Below are 12,927 nucleotides of genomic sequence, written 5' to 3'. Positions count from 1 at the left end.
AATAAGATATTGTACTTTCTATTCCACTACATTTCGAGGAAGCTCTCAGTTTCTAGTTCATTTTGGCTCAGTTTACACTGCAAAACATTGAAATCTAAACAACACATTTTTTCTTAAGATAAGTGCATTTTTTCTTGAATTGAGAAGATAAGTGAGACGCTTTGCCAATAGAAAAAGACAGTTTGCATTTAAAATAAGAAAAAACTTTTGCATTGGCTTATTTCAAGTGCATATTATCTAATTATCTTAGTTTAAGAGTAAAAATACAAATTCCATTGGCAGATCAACTTATTTACCTGCTCAAATTTACACTTAATTCAAGAACCTTTTACTTTTTTCTTGATCATTTTTGAAATGCAGCTGTTGATGTTTTCCTCCCTTGAATTGCAATTTCAGCAAGCAAGACAGCAGACCTTAGGACTGACTTTAGACCCACAGTTTTAGAGATTTAATGATGTTCCACAAATGTGAGAAACTTAAGGCAGATAATATTTGTTGTTTAAAATTTTTATGTAAGTGTTAGCTGTTGTGATGTGGCCAAGCTGTTCAGTAGGAGGAGTTCTGAAAATAGAGCTGCAGGGTCTTTGTGGTAATAGATTTTACCTAAAACCTGTGTCCCATAGCAAATACGTGAGGAGAATCAAGGCATTCATGTTTATTTTTAATAATAAATAATAAAATATCTTTCCTTTTTGTGGCCTCTGTGTGCTGAAGTTCTTTCCAGGTGGTGCAGAATCTGTAGCAGGTGGTTCTATGCATCAATACATCAGGTGGTTTCTGAAGGATTACTCTGTAAATAAAAAAATTTATTAAAAAAAAAAACGTTAGAACTGTAAATTTACAGTCATATGTTTATATTACTTTTTTTATATATTTATTTATTTTTTTTTCTTACTATTTTTCAAGGCTGACTTTTAAAAAAGATGAAATTATCCAGAGAGCTGTTCCAAACGAAATTTCTTTTTGTTTTACACTTGTGTAAAACAAAATGACAAATAAAATCTGTCTAAGTCTCTCTCTCTAAATAATACAGAAATGTATTGATATTAGAATATTACATTTTTACTTTTTAATAATTATGTATTTTCAAAAGTGAGTACTTCAATACTTTATCTTGAGTTGAAGTTTGACTGAATAACCTTTACTTGCAGTTGCAAAACATGTATCAATATTTTTCCAAGTACTAATGTTGACTATTTTGGTATCACTGATTAGCAGCAATAATAGCATTTGATGAAGTTCTACATGTCACTTGTTTCTCTATATAAATGAAATCATACATGGACTGCCACTTTGCATATGTAGCAAGTTGTTATTTTCCTTAGTTAATGCATAATTACCCCAACTAGCCTTGGAGCAAACGTTATAGCCGTAGCAACAAAGCCACATTAAGGTCATTTGTGATTTCCAAGAATTGTGGCGTACCTCAGTTCACAGACCTACAAGACGTTCCCACCGCTGTGCCTCCACAGGCCAAGAACAGCACAGCAGTGGCTTTAGGAAGCTTCATGTTAAGTAGAGTTGATCATAAATGGCAAAAAGCTTCCACCTCAAGCAATTTGTCAGCTTTAAGAAGTATTTGAAGAAGCAAATTTTCCAGTTATAGAAATCCCAATATTTATCCATTGAAGTGGAATAACTGGAAATGCCCCCACAAACTGGAAGTGGAACAGGATGACGGGAGGAATCTGAGCAGTTGGATTACAGGAATAGAGCGCGTGCTATTGGATTTTAAAATGGTAGAAAACCTCAGTTATGCTAACTTGTTGATGTCTGGTTTAGTCTACTGTGGAAAACTGTTTACATCAACGGCCCATGAATAAAAAAAAATACACACGAATGCAACACACTTCTACAGGTTTTTATTATGCACAGATGGTTTTACAATGTTTTGGGTATAAAACACAACATTTTCAGTTAAATGCTGCCACATAGACACATTAGTCATAAAACTAACAAAAGCAGAGAAAGATAGCAAAAGTGAAACCATTAAAGTGGATCAAACAATAATCAAAAAAAGAATCGAATGTGTAATATTCTAGCATGATCTTTTTTAAAAGAGCTATTTCCTCTCATGGCTTATATCATCATAGCAAAATAACTGACATAAGCAAGAAAGATAAACTATCAGGAGCATATATATACAACCTCACAGAGGTTGAAGTCCATTTCAAGCATAAAAAATCATCAATAATCTGCAATGGTTACTATAAACATCTTGAACTGCATTCAGTGTAATTGGTTAGCCTCCCAGACAAATGGAAATTTCCTTTTTTTACTTCTTTTTTCTTAAATTATATAAAAAAATATTTTCATTTATCTTTTCAGAACCAGTATTTAGAGATATAGACGTGGATGAGGATAACGTTTTGCTGAGAAATCACTCCGGCCTTGAGATACTTCATATTCACCTCCAGCACAAGTTCTTTTGGGCCCATTACAGGCTTGATCTGGCGGATTACCCCTGAAAGAAAACATTAATTAGAACAATCAAGTAAATTTTATGTTTTTAAGTAAAATAACGTGCCGTCTTACCGACAATCATGCCGTTTTGTGAACGCTTTATCACATCGAAAGACCTCAGCTCATCAGTGGCTAATATCTCAAAGAAAACATTAGGCTCATCAGGGAGGAGATCCGGTTTAGCTTCTGTAGCCGTCCACAGTATGATGATCTCTGTTGGAACAAATAGGTAAAAATCTGAGGTATTCTGAAAGGGGATACTTAAAGATTTTCTTCCAGTGATCTTACCCTCTGGCTCCTCTAAGTATTGGAAGGTCGGCAGAGACAGAGCAGTGGAGGTGATGATGTGGACGGGGTCACGATTGCAAGCTGTGTCCCATCCCTGGCAGTTTTTGATACAGTGCACGAGAGCAGAGTCCTTTCCTGTGGATCTAAGAGCATATTACTGATGTCATTTTTATGATTTATATCCTAATTATTATTCATTTATTTGTTTTTCATTGAGTTCCACATTGTTTCTATCATTCTTACCATTTATTTATGTGCACTACCCTGAAAAGATGCTATTAAATAGTAATTTTATATTTTATTATTGTTATATGAAAAAAAACTTAAAAAGTTTACTAGCCTGAATAGTTTTGCAAGGTAGTGCACATTTATTCTGTTAAAAGTGGTATTTCGTGCCCGCAACATTAACAGACTAGCAACACCTGATCAGCCCTATGCACATGTATGGTTAATCAAGCTTTAAACTAACAGAACTGGTTCAAAACCGTAACGGTTTCATCACAAGCGTTCAAGGGAAACCTCGAAACCCCATTTAGGAGCAGAGCTTTATAATTTACTGCAGTCAGGTGAGTCGAAGCTGCTTGCCAAACATGAGGCCCAGTCACAGAGATGATTTTGTGGTGTTCCACATTAGTTCCATTATGCCATCAAAATGAAACAGAAGCCACAGCGTGGGGTATCTACTAATAAATCGAATGGTATTTTGTGGTTTATGTGAAATTTACACCCATTGGATAGAAATTAGGAAAGGGGAATTAAAAAAATAGGAATTGGACAATATGTTTGTTAAATAATTGAATTTACATTTACATTACTTGCACTTCTAAATGACATGCACCAAACCACAAAAACATCTGTGGCAAAATGGTATATTATCTTCTATTTATCTAGCTGACCAATATAGATGCGAGGCTTTTGCTATCATTTATTGCAGATTAACTGATGATGTCCACACAGCGCCAACACTAAAAAACCCATTAATCACTCTAACTAAAACACTGCCCTACCAATAATAGAGCTTTGGTAAATTGGCCGAGCCCCAGATGCCCCAAAATAAATGTCACGTTTATTTTCTTGCAGTGCACCAAGGCCAGGCTCCTTTGATGCTTTGGTAAGGCAGCTTGGATCATATGGTTTGGAAAATTTGATTTCAGCATTAGATGTGACCACAGCAGAGGAAGTACAAGAGCACTGCTGGAAAAGAGACCATAAAGACATTCTTCACTGTCAATTTCTGATTCCATGCACATAAAGGATAAACAGAAAAGGGGCTATCAATCTGAGATGAGGTACAGGGGATTGATATAATATTGACAAAGGGGTACTGGATATATAATGTTTCAAATTGGGATTCTTGTCTAACCTACTATACCAAAAACAAATGTATTCACATGGTATTTATACTGCTTTTAGTCAGTTATGATCTAATGACTTCAGATTTTGAACAATTTCTGAATGTTTACCCTTCTGCTGCTCGCCTGAAGTTAGTAGGACAATCAAAGAACACACAGCGAAATCCTCCCTGGACATTAAAGCAGGTCTCCGTGGAAGAACAGGAATGAGTTCCTGCAGCACATTCATCAATGTCTACAAACACAGATCAAAGAAGTTAAAGAAAGTAAAACTTTTGGAACCACATACCATAGATGATTGTAACTCGTGTTTCTCCTCATTGCTGATATCAAAACCAAAGCGCTGCTTCTATAGGCTGTGAAGAATGTTTTAGGGTTTTGCCCTCCTTACCTTGACAAGTACGACCATCACGAGCGAGCGTGTAACCGCTGGCGGGGCAGGTGCAGTTAAAACCACCGGGAGTGTTAATACATTTGTAAGAACACACATTTGGCATCTTACATTCATCGATATCTAAAAGGAGCAAATAAACAAACTGTTCAGAAATCTCTCAAATTTTGCAGGATGAAATAATACGCAGTGTTGTCATAAAGTTTCCACGGAAACACTTTCTTCCACTACCTTCACAAGTCACCCCATCGATATCATTCAGCTGGTAACCATGGTGGCAGTAGCACTGGTATGAACCGTAGACATTGGTGCACTCCTGGCTGCAAGGTTTGTCCAAACATTCGTTTACATCTGTCAAGTTAAAGGACCATACAAAGAAAACACAAATTACCATTTATGCAGACGATATAATGGTTTATCTTACAATTGTGTTTTTGAAAGAGGTTCACCTTCACAGTCCCGGCCATTGTTGGAGAGTTTAAACCCGGTTGCACAGCTACATCGGTAAGACCCCTCTGTGTTCTCACACTTGTGGGCGCAGAGTCGCCCAGAGTAATGCGTGCACTCATTGATATCTAAAGAGAATGAGAAACAAACAAATATTAGTTGACTTTAATGAAAACGCATCAGTATTTTTCCTATGCCAAATCAATCAAGTTTCTGGTTCTGTACCTTCGCACATTTTGGTGACACGGTTAAACAAGTAACCCTTCCTGCACTCGCAGCGGTACGATCCATCCAAATTCACACACACGTGGCTGCCACAGTTATTGCCACTGAGACACTCGTTCACGTCTATGGAAAAGCAATCAAGAAAGACAACAAAAACTGTGACAAAGCATCTCATTCAAGGCGGATCTGTGATAATGTTAGCCCTTTTTTCAACCTATGTTATCAACAAGGAATTTCAATTAAACCTGGCAGAAGTGTTTCATCAGTTAATTTAAATTCAAAATGAAACAAATATATGGAACAATCTAAAAACATAAAATCAGAACATAGAGTTTTATAGTGCATAAATCTCCCATTGATTATTTATAAAACCTAATAAATCTGGATGAGAAGCTCTGAGAAGGCAGGGATTTATAATCTTCATCAGATAGTTTCTACCTTTACATAGTGTGCCATTCACGTTTAGGTAAAACCCTCGTATAACCCTCCGGTTCCTTTTAATGTGACAGGCGTACATGTAGGAGCCCATTGTGTTGATGCAAGTCTATGCCAGGCTGTCATGGGTTGGCATAGGCTAAGCACTCATTAATATCATCTTTAATCTGGAGGAAAGAAAAGTAAACGTACCGATACACTTGCCGGCAGCATCCGGGGCATAACCGTTTCTGCACGGCACCTTTGGCCTGCAGTAGAATGAGCCGGGTGTGTTGATGCAAACATAATTCCCTCGACAGTCATGGCTCCCCAAAGCACACTCATCGATATCTGATGAATATAAGCAGGAAAAGATCTGCTTAAAAGGCATTCTCTAGATAAGAGATCTTTTAAAAAAACAATATTTTACTTGGCAAACTTCACTGCAAAACATAATGTTACCACTTTTGGAATTTACTTAATTTTATTTAGTAAACAAAATTTTTTTATGGCTTACCCTGCTAATATGAAACAAACGGTTGCATACTTTTTTTTAAGTAATAGCTTGATAGATTTATAAACATAAATTTCAATAAATTATACCTACATTTTGTGTGACAGATCAACACAAAGAAGTATATAATCGTAAAATTGAACTTTATGATCAAATTTTGCAGATTAAAGCAGATTTTGTCAACAAACTGAAATAATCTGAAGCTCTGATCGATGAAAATTTACGTTTTTTTATTAATTCAGAAAAAAAAACTCAAAACCTGTTGGCAGCCATTTCCCTAAAAATTAAACGTTTCTCAAATGTAAACATTAACTTTTTAAAAAGTGATACCACATGTATTTTTTAACCAGAAAGCCTATGATGCCCTCTGCTGGTGTCTAATATCAAGTAAAGTAGAAGAGAAGTGATCCTGTGGGCCTGCTTCTCTGCTACTTTAACAGGGCGTTGATCCTTTGAAAACATGCTTACAGCTGTCAGAAATATAGAATCAGTCATAAAGAAGCATATAGAGCTGTATTTCAATTGAATCGTAAAACTAGTAGCTTCAGAGTGAGTTTACCGTCACAGTTCAAGCCGTCGGCACCCAGTCGGAAGCCATGTACGCACTTGCACTTGTAAGACCCCTCCGTGTTCTCACATATCTGCCCACAGGGTTGCCTGTAGTAATGCTTGCATTCGTTAATATCTAAAGAATCAAAAAGGAAAATGATACAATTAATCGCAAACAGATTTACTATCAACTTTTTGACAATGATTTCTCTTTGCAAATCCTTTATTGTTGAACAATTAGGAAATTCACTCTCTGCATTTAACCCATCCCCTTGGGGAGCAGGGGGGTGCCACTGGAGCAGTCTGGGGTTAAGGGTCTTGCTCATGGACCCAGAGTGGCAGTCCGTGGGAGTGTGTGGGACTCTGAGACCCAAGTGCAAAGCTCTAGCAAATAGGCAACCACTCCCTTTGCTGACATCATCTTTGAACATCAGCAAAATGACCAGTTGGTGTGACGATACCTTCGCAGAGTTTAGTGGTGTTGCTCAACTGGTAGCCTGCCCCGCACTCGCAGCGGTACGACCCTTCCAAATTCACACAGACGTGGTTTCCGCACACTTTCCCTGTGAGACACTCATCTTCATCTGCGGGAGGAGAGGATGGGTGTGAATTGGAGCGTGGAGGTAAAGCAGAGACAGAGCGAGGCCTGATTGTGGTGATATAATTCGGGACAGACCTTCACATTTTGCCCCATCCGCACTGGGGCGGTACCCCTGTGGGCAGCTGATGCTGTTCCTCTGGCAGCTGTAGGAGCCTACTGTATTGATGCATTTCTCACCGGGTCGGCATGGATAAGTAAAAACCGTACACTCATCGATATCTAGTAAGAGAAGAATATTTTTATAGAGCTCATCTTAAAAGAACTGCTTCTACCTGAAGATGAAAGCAAACATACCGATACATTTGCCAGCGGTATCATGAGTGAAGCCATCTTCACACACCACCTTTGGCTCACAACTGAAGGAACCGGCTGTGTTGATGCACACATAGTCTGCTCCACAGTCATGGCTACCTATAGCGCACTCATCAATGTCTGAGAAATGTTTAGAAAAACAAAGAGCACATTATAAATAGCTGTATCTTTGACTTTTGATGAGAGGGTTTTAAAACAGTTTTCTTTCATTCCTCATGCCTTTAAACATTTACCTTTGCAAACGGTGTTGTCTGTGAGTGTGAATCCAGGGTGACAGCTGAGCCGGCAGTAAAACGAGCCCACTGAGTTGCTGCAAACTTGCTCTGCGGTGCAGTTGTGACCGCCTGTCAGACACTCGTCAATATCTGAGGACAGAAACACCTTTTAAACAATGGTGCAAGGGGGGATCCAGCCGACTGGCTGGATCATGTGTTCCTTATCACGAGTTAAAGGAAGATACATTTCTCTGGCTGACAAATTAACATTAAAAGGAAAAAAAAAGACAGATAAATTCCATAAAGCATTGAAATTTGATTAGCAAAAAAGAGCAATAAAGATAGAAAAAGAACAAAGCCCTCAGTAAAAGGTAAATACAAAATGAGATTATGTACCTAATAAGAAAATGTTGTCAATAATAAAAAATAATAATAGACCAAATATGAATATGAGACCTAAAGGAAATAATACATATAAGTAATAGAGAGAGATTCATGATTAGATAAAAGGTTTTCTTAGCTTTTTGAAGAGTGTATATGAAGCTCTGGATCTTAATAAAGGATGTAATGTCATGATCGTGGTCCTGATGGCTGGCTTAATTGCTCATTTCAATCATCTGTCTATCTCTGCCCTGTTTCTCATCAATGCTCATCTGATCCACCTGCTCCTGCTTATATTTAAACTTCTTGTTCCCAGCCATCAGTGCCAGATTATTCTTGTGTGAGAGTTCTCTAGCATACCCAGCTGTGTTTCTGATTACCTGATCCTGTATAGTTGGACTCTTGAGTTTTACCTGACCCTGTCTGATCTGTTTGCCTGACCTGCCTTAGGATTCCTGTTGGATTCTTGTGTGGACTGACCCTGGATCTGCCTCTTGAATTACCCTGTCTGGATCTGTTCTCCTGTCAGTTCTGCAGCCTTCTAGGCTTCTGCGAACTCTCTGACAGCGGAAGTTGTGTCTTGTCAGCAAACCGGCTGGAGTTATCCTCGTTCTCTGGGCTAAACTGTCAAACCAGGTTAGTGACTCATGGCGTTCACAATTATCCTCCGTGAAATTATCATGGTCACTAACCTGTGCTTCTCTCCTTTAGACATTCCTATGATAGACGCCCACGCCACTGATACCGCAAATCCACAGCCATTTAAATACAAGCTTCTTAAGTTATTCCACTGTCTATCTTGCCTGAATCCTGGGTCCCTCTGTTCTGACTCATGACATATAATCCATTCCAAATAATAGGATCTCTTTAGGACACATTATACAATAGTGGGATGTGCAAGAACAGGGCAATTATAAAGTAGGATTATCACTAATATTGTAAGAGTGTACATTACAAGTACACCTGATTAGATGGTTTAAAGGCTTATCGGAATACACTATAAACAAGTTTCAATCAGCAGATTGCAACTGCAAATAGACAAATAGCACCGTCAAACTCTTAACATGACTTACCTTCACACGTCACTCCATCCTGCTTCAGGCGGAAACCTTCTTTGCAGGCACATCTACTATTATCCACACAGAGCTGAGAGCATTTGAGATCTGAAAACAGCAGAGAAATGCTCAGCAATACAGCAAGTAAAACTTTTAAAACAGCTTTGCATTTCAGATCCTAATCAGTTTATCTTTTCTGGCCGGATCATTGGCATATTTAGTTTCCAATAAAAATTTTTTGAATAGAATTCAACTTTATTTTCATTACACTGTCAAAAGTACAAAGCAACAAAATTTAGTTTGCATCTACCCAGAAGTGCTATACAGGATAAAGATATTTATGTACATGTGTACAGAAAAGTATGGACTATAAATGGTATATATAAATGGAGAGTAATTGTAAAAGGCTATGAAATAAATAAATATGGAAGCTATATGCAGATAACACAGGATAGTTATGATATGGATTATATTTATATTAGTGGGGTTGTAATACAGGATAAATAATGACAGATATTTGCAGATTTACAGATTATCAAAGGTTTTGAAGCATCATGACAGCATGACTTGATATGTAGTCCCACATAGGCAAACTAAGAAGATTATATCCATTCATAAACATGACAGTAGAGGGTTTATGTTTTGGGTTTAATTTGTGTAAGCACCTACTTTGACTTTCCGCCTAAACCTGGAATACGTTATTTCACCTCCTAATGCTGGAAGGCCAGAAGTTTCTCACCAGGAGCAGCATGGAAATCCATCATGTCTCCTCTACATCTAACAAAACTGCAATATATTTTGAGTAACAGCTTTTTTTTTAATGAATTCTGTTTATTCAGTTTTATTATGATTGATTATAAAACATTTATAAGCGTGTTGATAGCACGTTTAAGCAGAGATTAATACATCCCCTTTTTTTTCCAAGTAGGAAATAGCAAACATGGAAAAAAAAAAAGGATTTTCCACCATGCAACATGAACATGATTAAGTCAGTTATGACATAATTCCCTGACCCTCGTTATGCACGATAAGAGCTTTCCATTCCAACTGAAAAAAGGATAAAGATTTTTGCATTGGTTAAACAAAAGTCCGGACCTTAAGCCACTTAAAGTGAAGCAGTTGGACTTTAAACGAGCCGTGAATAGAAAAGCACCAACAACCCAAGGTGGGACGAGTCGATCAACTTTTTAACACAACAATGAGAGTCGCTGATAACATCAAACACGAGTTTGATCACTTCAAGTTATAGCTGAAGAGGATTAGATTGTGTTATTTTCTACTGAGATTGCATCTAACCCATTTCAGGACCTAGTAGGACACCTTTTATTGCCATACACATGATTTTTTATTTAAAGAAATCTAACAAAACCTGTTATTAGAGAAATTTACTAGATTATTATCACTATATAAAATTTGCAAAAGAGTAGTGCAAACCTTTGCAGGTAGTCGCTTCCACTGGAGGCCTGGTTGTAAACATGTTGGTCTCTCCTGGTGCTGAGATAAAGATAAATACAAACAGATGAGTAAAAAAAAATAAAGTTGCTTTCATTCAGCAGTTTTACAGCTTTGTAAGGTCTTATCCCTGTTTGCATGGAAAAAATAAAACATGAGGTGAAAAGAAACTGACTTTTTTAGCACTGAAAGTGTTTTAATGTCTGAATCAGAGTGTTGCAAAGCCAGACGATGGTCTAAGAGGATAAGATAAGGTGCTACTAATCGATGCCTGAAGCACAGGATTGCTTTGACTTTTTACCTTCAGTGGTTGGAAGGATCTCGATCTCCTTGGGTTTCTCACAGCACATTTTAGCCGCTTCTAAGCACTGCCTGTCTATCTGCAGATCATCAAACTCACAGCTGAAACCCATGCTCTCTGTCTTCAGACCCAGTGCGCAGCAGTCGCAGCATGTCTAAACAAGAGAAATAATGCAATGTGAGTGAATGGACGAGGTCTACTGAGCATTATTGGGTTCTTACCAAGATGAAAAAAAAGGAAACTTGTATTTAGAAGTGTTATCTTGCGGCATGGAAATATAATTTCAGTAGTTTTTTTTAGACATCTTTTTTTGCATTGTCCTACCTGTGATATCAGGGTATCCCAGGTAGATCCTGAGAAGAAGGCCCTCTCACAGGGCTGATGGTTACGGCTCGTCCTAATGCCAGTGTCGCAGGCTTGCTTTCTCGCGAGAGATCGACAGCAGTGCTCCTGGGCAATACTGGAAGTAAAGAGCAGGAGTTACAAATAGATATAAAAACTCAAATATTTACTTTCTAAAGTTAAAGACAAAATATGTTAGAGGTCGCCTTAAGGAGGAGAAAATAATAAAACCAAAGCTGAGTCAAGGCCTATGTTCACACTGTAGAATAGCTCACTGATACAGGAAGTTAGAAAATAGTTCAAACACTCAAAAGGTGAAAAATTGGGTTGGAGAATCAAGTTGCATGTAAATTTAGAGCGATCCTTTTATCTATACATACAAACCTCTCTTCCCATTGTGTTTAGCTTGTGTTTTAAAGATCATTGTATTCATTTTTTGTGCAGCCATTTACCGAGATAATTATTACCGGGGGTGTAACGCTTCTTTAAGTAGTGGATTGTCAAAGATTTTGCTTCAATAGTTTTTATAATTAGTTTAAAGAGCAAAATATTGTCTGTAGCCTTGCTGGTTTCAGCCGTGAACTGCTTAGCTTTCTGCTCAGGGTTGCTCACAATAAAGAGATGCCACAAGCAAAAACATAAAAGATATTCCTTTTATCACTTCCACTGACACATTAAGCAGTTGAAATGCTCCTTTGGTCTGTGCAGCATAAGACTTAAGATGAATTTAATTTGCAGTAAAGGCTTTTTTGTCTAATCTATTACGTTTAAACTGGTCAGAACTACTACATGGAAAACAAACGCATTATGAAAAACAGAACTCAAAGTAAGCATCTAATTCTTGCATACATTATGTAGGACTTGCAGACCGAATTTTCGTACAAAAGTTAAGAAGTTATTTTGCTGTCAATATATGAATAAAAATCCCTTTTTATGTACCATAGAAAAGGGCCCTTAGGGGGCCAAACATGCTACCCAGGGCGTATCTTGCCTTACACTGGAAGGATAATTGGTGGCTTTCATTTTCTCCTTTAGCTGCTTTACTTATAAACCTCTTTTGGTTGTAAGAATAGTTACCAGGTGTTCCTTACCTGCAGATATGGGAGTTTGAATATGGAAGTACCGTACAGTCATGGTGCCTTCGGGCTATCTCCCTCCCAGCCTCACAGCACTCTTGTATAGAAGAAAGCCTGCTCTCTATGAAATAAAGATGATAAAAGATGATTTTATTGTGTAATAAAGGGTAAAAAAAACTTTTTTGAAGGCATTTTAATTTTTTACTTACCAATCCCCTTCTGAACTGCATAGAGGAAGAGCAATAGAACAATTTTGTGCGCCATGGAGTTCAGTTTGAAGCCAGTTGGAGCCCTGTGAATGGTCTGAACCTACCGAAGGTGAGAGTGTGCTGTGTGAAGCTGCTTAGACATCCCTTTTAAGGCTGTAGGAGAGGCGTCACATGTCAGCGCTGTTAGGGGTGAGGGAGGGCTCCACAGCTGATAATGAGATGTGGGTTAGAAGAAGCGACAAAGGCGTAATCAGCAAGATAACAAATAGCCATGAACAATATGTTTGCACTTTATTATCAGCTTTTTAATGAGAATTTATAAACTGCAATAATCAGCCCA

General features: G+C 37.8%; 1 protein-coding gene across 1 annotated transcript; it reads right to left on the bottom strand.

Moving 5' to 3' along the window:
- Window positions 1-1,847: 1,847 nt before the first annotated feature.
- Window positions 1,848-12,751, bottom strand: LOC119776237 (fibulin-1-like). Its single transcript, XM_038274531.1, has 20 exons — window positions 12,588-12,751; window positions 12,394-12,499; window positions 11,285-11,420; window positions 10,961-11,114; window positions 10,642-10,701; window positions 9,226-9,315; window positions 7,790-7,921; window positions 7,539-7,676; window positions 7,320-7,463; window positions 7,105-7,227; window positions 6,654-6,779; window positions 5,794-5,931; window positions 5,167-5,289; window positions 4,944-5,069; window positions 4,726-4,845; window positions 4,495-4,617; window positions 4,215-4,338; window positions 2,752-2,894; window positions 2,536-2,676; window positions 1,848-2,464 (listed from the first exon to the last, which is right to left on the bottom strand). The coding sequence occupies exons 1-20, from the start codon at window positions 12,640-12,642 to the stop codon at window positions 2,325-2,327; spliced, it is 2,442 nt and encodes an 813-aa protein (XP_038130459.1). The 5' UTR covers window positions 12,643-12,751; the 3' UTR covers window positions 1,848-2,324.
- Window positions 12,752-12,927: the final 176 nt, after the last annotated feature.

The sequence above is a fragment of the Cyprinodon tularosa genome, unplaced genomic scaffold (assembly GCF_016077235.1).
Source record: "Cyprinodon tularosa strain WSP-4 unplaced genomic scaffold, ASM1607723v1 ctg92, whole genome shotgun sequence".
NCBI lineage: Eukaryota > Metazoa > Chordata > Actinopteri > Cyprinodontiformes > Cyprinodontidae > Cyprinodon > Cyprinodon tularosa.
This window is presented reverse-complemented; position numbering and strand designations above follow the sequence as displayed.